At 34.8% G+C, this 10,779-nt stretch overlaps 1 protein-coding gene across 1 annotated transcript; it reads right to left on the bottom strand.

Annotated features, from left to right (window-relative positions):
* Positions 1–684: 684 nt before the first annotated feature.
* LOC103337148 (chaperone protein dnaJ 13) lies at positions 685–9,454 on the bottom strand. The gene is given in 14 exon segments (XM_008240300.3): positions 685–1,006; positions 1,117–1,224; positions 1,522–1,752; positions 2,032–2,109; positions 2,461–2,541; positions 2,892–2,945; positions 5,992–6,076; positions 6,567–6,655; positions 6,962–7,006; positions 7,008–7,049; positions 7,467–7,581; positions 7,667–7,864; positions 8,357–8,643; positions 9,148–9,454. Coding segments are annotated over 14 exon segments (1,614 nt in total). The 5' UTR covers positions 9,292–9,454; the 3' UTR covers positions 685–949.
* Positions 9,455–10,779: the final 1,325 nt, after the last annotated feature.

The following is a 10,779-nucleotide window of genomic DNA, read 5'->3' as shown; positions in this document are numbered from 1 at the left end:
ATGAAAAGGGGACTTCTTCTCTCCACTTAGAGGAGGATCCGGGTCTCAAAGCTAGACCCTAGGGTCTGCAGGACTCTCTTCTAGATCCCTGACCTAGGCATCTCACTTGTCATCTTTATATTCGGGTCCAACCCAATGTACAAATGTAATCATACATTATTATAATGAGAACACACTTCTCCGTGGACGTAGCCCATTCATTAAGGGTGAACCACGTATATCTTGTATTCTTTATATTTATCGCTTGCCCAAGTCTTTACATACATGCTTAAGGTCCTCACCTTCATCCATCATCCATCACACATCATCACTAAGTTGGACTCAATCTTGGCCCAACCATTTTGAGCATCAACAATATGTTTTGAGATAAAACTTCACACTTATCACTAGGTGATTAAATTAAGGACAATAGGAAAGCACGTCGTGAGAGGATGATACACACTCGGATACGTGTATTATTCAATGTAGAGCATAAACATGGTAAGGCTGAGACAATTTAATCATGTTTACCAGCTCTTAGACAACATCTTCAAATTAATTACAATTAGACCATCCTAATTAACTCTTGAGTGCTTTGATATCCATTGGGTATCAGGTAAGTAGAGATATCGATGAAAATTGGTTTTATAATAGCTCTTCGGGGGGAACTTAAAGAAAAGAAACAAATTGGACATCACAAGAAAATGGTATAACACTGTTTCTAGTATTAACACTAAAAAAAGGCGGCCTTTATTTCTATTCTTATCAAGGTTTAATACTAGAGGAAACAAAATTCGATGAAAAAGATAAAAAGGCGCGGTTGTAATGAAAAAAAAGAGGTGGAAATCCAATTAAGATGCCTTTCCATTGGGGACAAAATTTAGGTTTCAGAGGCTTGTAAATACATTCAAAACTGTGATAGGTAAAGGTAAGCGAATGTAGCCTAGATTTAGACATAATGAAATGGAAATCAAATTCTGTGCTCTTCCTGAGGTATTACCAACTTGTCATAATCGTCAACGGTAACCTGGTACAAAAGTTTCGAATTAGCCATACCGCAACAGTACTTCAGGATACTTGTGTTTTAAACAGTAGAGGATTCTGAGCTAAAAACAAAAGCAAAGGGAATCGTAGTACCTCATATCTCCCGTCACCATAAGTGTATTCCACGTACAACTGTTTAGGCTCTCCAGGACATGGATCACAGAAACCCATAATACCAGACTTCTTTACGCCTTCATGAAGCTGCCAGATTAAATTGAGCACCCATAAGTCTTAGGAAAACTAAGGAACAATTGTTTCTAGAGTTGAAACTAATTCTAATTACAGTAGGCTGCAAGAATGAGTTCTAATTCTCTTCATGAGCTAGAACCTGACCCTTGCATTTCTTTTTTCGGTTAAAATAGTAAAGCATGCATTCTTTTAAATGCAATATTATCCTAATTTAGCCAAACTTACTGCTTGTGAAATGCGTTCCTAGAATGAAGATCAAACAAGCACTCAAGAGTTAAACAGTAACATAATTTTATAAAAAGAACAAACCTGCAGTTGTCCAGAATCGCTGACAAGGAAATTTAGAGGCAATTTAACATCAATGACCGGTGAATCATTTGATTCTACTGGTTCATCTCTTTTCTTCAAAGCTTTGAGATTCCCATACAATGCTTTTGTGATTACCAGACCCCCTATTTCTAGCTGCTTATTTGTTTTCCTATTCGCTACATTCTGTAGTAACTTCTGAGCTTTGTCTGCTGCTGCTCTTGCCTCCAGAACCTGCAGATACAAAGTTTACAGATTCTTCCAAATATTCACACAAGGGAAAATGGAAAACAAAAAGTAAAACATTACAAATAAAAAATAGAAACATATCATGTGTAGACTGAATTGTATTAATTCAGGGAAGAATAATTATACAACACAATGAAGCCTGCAAATCCAACTGAAAACCAGGTGCAACATGTATCTCTCAGCATCTCACCAAGAATTGCAACAAAGCACAAAACTTGGTGCCCTAAAATTGCACAGATATTTTGCACTTATGGGTAGCCATACCTGTGCAGAAGTTTTTTCCTTATTCTCTAAAGCCTTCTGCTTTTCCCTCTTAAGGTAATAAGGTTTCAAAACAAATTTCTGCAAGCAAACAAAAAATACACATAATCAATAGACAATATATAGAACATGCAATTCTCTGGTCAACTGAGCATAGATGATAAATTGCATCTTCAAGACCCTTGCCCACATATTATTTCGTAAATCGCTTCATGAACTTTACAAATGGGACCAACTTTAACAGTCCAACAATAGCTCAACAACACCGGCACATGTAAAAAATAATGAGGAAATCCTGCCAGTTAAAAACCTAGGCTGTGTTTGCATAAGGTAAAGAAGAATAACATACGTGCTCTCTTGTTCTCTTCTTCCTTTACCGAAAAAAAGAAGAATAACGTACTCAAGGGCCAAAGTTAGTATATCTGTACTAACCTTGAGTACGAAGTAAACTGATGTTGGAATTATGAATGCTCCAGCTGCAAACACAGGATCCAAATGCCTAGAAAGCAAAATCTGCATGTAAAGCCATCAGCAACAGATCAAAACTTGTGAGGCCTAAACCCAGGTGATACTAACAATATAGAGTTGTGTTTCATTTTCTTTCCGAAAAGATATAAAAAGAGCAATCCACACATAACAAGAAGAAAAATTTCCAAAAATACACGTCAGATATCAAAATGCAACCTTGGGTTTTGTATTTTTAATCCAATGGCTCCTTAAACTCTACACAAGGAGCATTTCATATCCTCAAGTGCAAAAATAAAGAGGCACACATGCACATAAAAAACCTTTGATCAAATGTCAAATACAGATCAAATTTGCATTCACATCTAAAATACACACAGGCTAAAATTAATGCTTACAGGAATGATTAACTTTTGGCCCCCACGGTGCAATTCGAATTTCCAAAATATACCCTGTCATAGAAAGGTAGTGTGTAAGATTGCAGTCACACTTTGAACATATAAACAAGTTAACCAGGAACTAACTGAAAAAGTGAATTACTGTGTAAAAATAAATTTAAAGTGTCTGAACGAACTATAAACAATAGCCATTAACAAACAAAATTTAATCTTTGCAGATCATGCACGAAAAAATCCAACAAATTTTTTATAGTTTTAATTGAAACACTAATTGAAAAGTTATTCAATATTCTCTTAGACTAGGACGCCTAACAACCAAACATGTAACACAGCTAAATTGCTCTTAGTTAACTAAAATCCTCAAAAGACAAAATATAACATAGTAAGGGTAAAATAGTAAAACAATATAACTAAAAAATGTTTTTTAAAAAAGAGAAAAATATAATAATTATCACAAACTGCTAAGTTGAATTGCACAACAGGTTCAACGGTCTCCCTTTTTCTCTCATCGCACAAACGCCAGATTAACAGAGATAGCTGGGTCTCTTCACAAAAAAAAAATCTTAAAAATACTTCATTTTTTTTCCTGAACTTTGCTTGGAAGGCAAAGTGCATAGAAGATCAAAGCCTTGAAGACGTCCAGAGACTACCAAAGGATCAAAATCATCTGAATTTGGCCACAAGGTTATATTTTAGTTAGCAACTCTAAGGTTTTTTTTTTCTTTTTCTTTTTCTTGATGGATTAATCTAATTAAGTTATTTTTTACTTGTCTTTCAGTTGCTTCGTTCAAATCAGATATGAAGTTGAATTTTCTATGTGGACAAGGTTTGTCATGGGTTTTGCTGGAATTTTAGGCTGTGTGTGGAGTTATGTGGAGAGCTTTTGAAGATTGTGTGGTAACCTTTATTTTTCTTCAAACTAAAAGAAAACCTGATGTATCACTGCAGATATAATTACTTTAGATGTTTTCATAATAGGTGTTTGCTGTTTTTTTTTCTGGTAGATACTTTAGCTCCCTTCCCCTTTTTATGCCAATCTCACTATCACTATCTACTATACTGAACAATGAGATGCCTCTTAATTGGGATTTTGATTTCAGAAGGAATTTATCCGAGGCTGAAATAGCAGAAGTGGTAATACTTTTGGATATATTGGGGAAGGTGATATTAAATAGTTCTAGATCGGATCGGAGATCATGGGAAACTGAGGAGCAGGGTTCTTTTTCCTGCAAGTCTTTCAGGTGTTTTCTTCTCTCTACCACCAGGGATGTCTTCCCCCCTTTCATCTCAATCTGGAAGGCAAAGACACCTCCGAAAATTCAATTTTTCGTGTGGCTGGCGGCAAATGGCAAGATTAATAATTGCGATAGCATTCAAGGGAGGCAACCAAAGATGTGCTTATCGCCTTCTTGGTGTGTTCTTTGCAAAGAGAATGCAGAAAACATTGATCACTTGTTCATTCATTGTTCGTATTCCCTAAAATTATGGTGGAGGATGTTGGGTGCTCTCGGAGCGGAGTGGGTGATTCCTAAAGGGTGTTTTGAGCTCCTTAGTATCAATTTGAGGGTTTCGGGGAAGGGGAAGAGAGCTGGAATCCTTCGTGATTGTCTAGTTCATGCTATATTCTGGAATATCTGGATGGAGCGAAATCAAAGAATTTTGCAGGATCATAGAGGAGTAAGGGTTGAGGAATTATGGGATAGAATTAAATTTTGGGCATCTCTTTGGGCTTCGGTTTCGGGGCAGTTCAAGGACTATCACTACTCTACCATCATGAGAGACATGATGGCAGTCTTAAGATGATTTTACTGAAGTTTTGTGTTTTTTAATTACAGAATTATTTTCAATCTTAGTAGGTCAGACACCCTTTATTTTAGTTCTTGTTGTTTGATCGAGGAGTTTTTCCTCTTGATTATCAATACAATGTTTCTATTCAAACAAAAAAAATTGCAGTTATACTTTTGTGTTACATAACATTCTACAGAATCTTGGTATAGGGAGTTTTATTATTAGTCTTACTACTTAAACTATATTTTGTTGCAGAAGGAGCAAAGGAGTAAATTTACAAAAAAGTTCATATGGGAATTCGGTTTTCTCCACTTAAAGACTTTGGCCAACTGTTTACAAATTTGTGTTGTGCAAGTCTTTTTTCCTAACTTTATTTGCATCAAAGCATTTGATAATGAAATCTGCAAATAAGAAACAAGATCTACTGTGGAAAAGTAATGCCCATATATCCACAGTAGAAAGAATCTCTGTTCATTTCAACATTTGCATTTTCTGATACTGTTAACGCAATTTCGGTCACTGTGGTAAACTATCTTCTAATCTACAATATTAATAAATGATTAACTCTACCTCAACTTCTGTAATTTTTATTCATCACTTTTAGCATAACATTTTCAAATTTTATTCTCCATTATCTTTTATTCACATTCCTATTGAATCATTTCATGCTTCATTATTACTTTTTATCAATTTTTGTAACTTTAGTTACACCAATTGTACCTCATATTTCATACATGCTCTAATATTGATATGGCTAAATAAAGGATATGTTGCAATGTATACAGCATACGCAAAAAAAAAATGTTTTCATATGTTACAAACAAAAAATATCACACACAGAGAACACACAATAGGAAAAGTCTTTTGACAAATAGAGTTACATCAAATAAAACAAAAAAACACATAAGATGCAGGGCGCATATGATTAAAAAAAGGCCTCTTTCTTCAAAAGGATTGCTAATGCAATTTGTGGCACTTTAGTCAAAACTAAACAATAAATAAATTTAGGCCAGGCGTACCGTGAGATTAAAAGGGAAATCTTCTTGCACACGTGATTTTTTATTTAAAAAAACTATGGTTTAAGAAAGGTTTCTAAAAACTCAAAATATCAAGTTAAATTGGTTTTCTTCGTTATTTCCTCTGCAAAGTGTTCCTAGAAAACTTAAATAATCACCAAGCAAATTGAGAAATTAAAAAAATCAAAACAACAAAAACACAATCCAATGAAAGAAAATGTTATCTGAATAATATTTTCCACGAAATAAATACAGCATAAAGCTTTTAAAAATTTATAAATTTCTTTCTGAATCACCTGAATTCCAATTGAATACAACATGCGAACAGTGCTGAAATTTGATAGCTTTCTCCCCCCACCAACTTCAACCTCAAGGGCATTGCTGCATCAATAATGTCTACAGTTAGAAAGCAATTGCAAAACCGCATACGTATGAGCACTTAGATTACCTAAATTGGTGTCTATATTTGGTTGACGACTGTATCCTGCTTATATATCAAATTAATGTATCATAGACATTGCAGGAACATGTTAAGATATATATAACTGGTAACTAAAATCATAGCCATAACATAGAGGAATCTTGCTTTGTTTGGTTGAGTAGAAAAAGAGGAACTATTGAACTCCCTAAACACCCAGAACAAGATTTTTCTCTGTAGTATGGTAAAAGTAAAAGAGAAGCTAAAACATGTATAATTGGTAACTAATCATAGACACTACAGTTAAACATGTAGTTGGAACGAAATTGAGTATGGAAAAATAACTTTGAGACGATGATTAATGATTAAGATAAACAGCATTTGCTGATAATTTATTATCACCCACAAAAAAGGTTTAATTAAAAACTATCCATCGAGATACTTAGAGCACACCTTCCAATTTTCCCCACAATACGACCATGAGACTTTGACGAAAACCGATGATTATAATGAGCTGATGCCGCAAAGGAATCTATGCCACACTGTAGAAGTAAATAAATGAAGTTGAAGTGAATTATGTACAAATTAAGTTTGATTTCATAAAAGGCAGTAATCATGTTCAACTGAGGGTCACTGAGAAGTGAGAAGCTTATAACAAATGAAACGAAGTAAAAACGTATTGCATGCAGACAGATCAATTGAATTTATAACAACTAACAGAATGCTGAATATAAAATTAGAACAAGGCAGGGAGTGGTCCATAGCAATAGAAGATTTGTAGACCGTCCAACAAATGATATGTCTCCAAGGTATTCTACTTTTAAACTATGTCCCAAATATAGATGTACCTTCAGCTCCCCAGCAGCAGACAATTTCTGGTTTTTCTTTCGCCAATCCTACTGAAACAGCTGAGTCTGAACCTAAAGCAAGCTGTATCTGTTAAAGAGAAGGTGGCCCCACCCCAGGGCAAATGAAAAGATAAAAATGTTAGCCATCTCAAAAAATTTAATATGAATAGACTAATAGGATGTGTACTCTATTTTTTGTTGTTAACAAATTACATACGACTAGATCATTTACAATCCTGTTGGGCTTTACCACTCGGTAGACTTTTCATTCATCTTTTCCCTCCACAAAAACACGTCCTAATGTGTAAGATCTGGTGTGTTCCATGTTACAAATAGAGTATATTTGCACAAACATAGTGATTTTGACGTCCGATGCATTCATGACTTCAAGCATATTCCACTATTTCTATAATTATTCATGTACAATATGTTCTTTCTGATGTTACAAAATACGAACGATACCCACCAAAAAAATAGAGTCAACTGGAACAAGAAATGCACATACATTACCACTTGCAGTTTCAGATAGTTGTCGCACCCAGGTATTGGAGAGATTCAGTGAACCATCCCTCAAAGACATTGAAAGTCCCATTGTTGCAGTTAAATGCGATGATATGTTACTGGACAAAACAAACAATGAATATGTAAAGAGGAATTAACGTCCTGAAAATTCAAACCAACTTGTATCAAATGAGATAAGCTCACCGAGATGTCTGCACCCCAATAAGTGACCGTAAACCAGCAGAACCTATGAATTCTATTGAAGAAACTGAAGAAAGCCGATGCCCAAAAACTATGGTAGCAGCTCCACCGCCAGAATTCCCATTAACTGCCAAATTTCCACCAATTGAAAGGGTATTGTGCTTTGATATCTGAGACTGGACTGAACTTGTCATAGCCATCCTGACATTTTTTAATATCAAATCAGTGTCCAGATAAAACAAATGGAACTACGATGTAGAAGACTTAACCAAAGCATACAGCTGCACTGAATATCATGCATTTATGATATCAAGGATCAATGTGATTATAATAGGATTCCAGGAAGGTAACTGTATTGGAAGAACAATGATTCTTACTAAGACGAGAAATGGAATTACAAGCCTACAAAAATGGTCAAGAAATACGAGATGCAACTAGGTCCAATCATAAGAACACAGACATAGTGATGACAGGTGTGAAATAATTACTTTAAAAGAAGCTAAAAACATCACCTATGCATGTGATTTTGTATGGCATCAACTATTACCTATATTGTGATTATAAAATGGCACCCTTTGTTTGTAAATTTACATTTAAAAATTCTCCATAGGAGGCAAAAAATAATAATTTGATTCAAGATGATCAATTGCATGAAGGGACAAAAAGATAACACATAAACAAACCGAGCGGTACCCTCTCATGATGCCATGACCATGCAAAAGGTGTGGCAAAGACATATTGGCCAATATTGTACCAGAAGGTCGGAAATGTGCTGAGACCTTCTCTTGTTCCTTCAGTTTCCGCAACCTCTCAAGTTCTTCCTTCAACTCTTCTGCTTTATTCAGTTTTGTCCCAAGCTCCAAACCAGAAGTCAACCCTTCCATACCATAAATGTCATATATCTTCCTTTTATTCTCATCTGACAGTATCTCGTATGCTTGGCATATCCGTTGAAAGTTTTCTGTAGCAGTATCTTTCATCTGAAAACAAGTATTGAATGATAGTACTACTCAATTACCACCTTTCATGAAATTAAATTCAACTGCCAAAAAAGTCTAACATTTTTGTTGCCAATGCCAAAGACCCTTCCATGAAGTTCAAAATTCAAACAAATCCGCTCTAAATTAGTACGATACTATAACAAACACAGCCCAACAGGACAGGTTTCAACCTTAAACAATGAACACCAATGTGTTTGATTGAAAGCACAGGATCGATCATCAAATTTACAATTAAACAGCAACTTTATAATCGTTCTAAGCACCAACCCCTCTCTCTCTCTCTCTCTCTCTCTCTCTCTCTCTCTCTCCAATGCGCAGTTCAATAACTAAATCAATGCCACCAACAAAAAACATTTCTTGGCAAAATAGAGAAATTGGGTATCAACCCAACAAGGAAAATATTCAGAATTTTAACCTTTTTAAAATAAAAAGTTCAAAAATAAAATATGAAGGAACATAATGGAGTTGCGGATGAGAGTGTACATGAGGAGCTTGGTATTTATCAGGATGATAAACTTGGGCCCATTGCCTGTAAGCTTTTCTGATTTCCTCATCGGAAGCCTCCGGTGATATGTGAAGCAGTGCATACAGTTCTCTATTAGGGGGTCCTTCTTCCTCTTCCTTCATCTTTCTCTTTCTCTCTCTCCCTGTTTCTCTCTGTGTTGTCGGTTAAGGGTTGTGCTGAAAATGGCGGTTTATATTTTACGGTTTCTGGTATCAAACGATGGCAGTTGAATTTAGGGGTTTTTGCCAAAAGCCTGAGTCTTGTTCCTCAATCTTCTCAACCATGTGTGTGCGCGAGGACGCTGGTTTTTCGCTTTACTTGTCGGGTCCAAAATGTACTTGTTTTATGGGCCAAGTTTAAGTACTAATCCTATTCGGCTTTCTTCTACGAAAACAACCCATTGGGCTTTCACTTTGATGGCGACGTAAGTCCAAGGCCAGGCTCGGAAAAGTGGCATACCATATTGAACTTTCAGTAGACCAAACTGCTATTTTATAAATTAAGGTCCATTTCGGCATTGTTATGTTATGAAAATAATCACTGTTAGATTTGCTGTATGAAAATTAACTATGAAATAAAGCAATTTGGCGTTTGGTAAATTTTTTTATTAAAAATGATTTTGATACTATAATCAATTTTCAAGGATTTGGTAATTTTTGTGTAAAACTGTTGTGAGCTCTGTATAATGACGAAAAATAACATTATGTTGAAATGACTTTTTCATTCAAGTTTTAGGTAAAATAATAAACGCACTTTCACTGTCACTTGTATAATTCTTATGTTAAATATGTTTCTTACTTCCATCACACCCTAAAAATGATTTTTAATCGTAAAATAAATTAAGTTTCATGTTGAAAATTAAATATTTTTCTCCAAATCCTCTAAACTATTATTTAAAATTAAACCCAACATATTGCATTAATGATAAATATAGTTTCTTGATGAAATCAATTTTCTTTAACTTCTGTGAGGATGAAGATTGAACTAAAAAAATGACAATAAAATCAAACCCTAAAAGCTAATGAGAAAGAGGAAGAATAAAAAATTTAAAATTATAAGAAACGAAGCCTAGACTAAATTACATGGTCATGGAAGAAGCACGCCAACCGACAATGAAAGAAACCCACCAATTGGAAGAAGAAGAAGAGAAGGACGTGCACGCATAAAAAGGGAAGGACATACCAAAAAACAAAAAAAAAAAAAAGGAAGGACATTTTGTGGAAATTGTCAAAAGAAATGAGGGCATGTTGGGTAGTTTGTAAAAATTCAGTAATGCCCAAATCGGTCCCCAACTGATTCTCAAGGAAGTGGAAATAAAAAGCATCTTCCACCATGATTCTCCAAACTGAGGTCTTCGGCAGCGATTTTCACAAAGAATCACTTATCCATCCTTTTACCAAACAGACAGACACGCTTCGCTATCAAACAAAGTGATTTTTATCAAAATAACCAATGTCAAACGGGCATTAACTTTGGAACCTCAAACTCAATAACGAATTCAGGAATCTTACCTCATAGGGTTATAGTGTTAAAGTTCCCAAAAAAATTTAAGATGAAAAAAATATTGAAAATGAAACGATAATAATTTCATTCATAATTCATGTCAAAAA

Source organism: Prunus mume, linkage group LG7, assembly GCF_029339155.1.
Source record: "Prunus mume cultivar Tortuosa linkage group LG7, ASM2933915v1, whole genome shotgun sequence".
NCBI lineage: Eukaryota > Viridiplantae > Streptophyta > Magnoliopsida > Rosales > Rosaceae > Prunus > Prunus mume.
The sequence above is the reverse complement of the archived record's forward strand: the minus strand, read 5'-3'. Positions and strand labels throughout refer to the sequence as shown.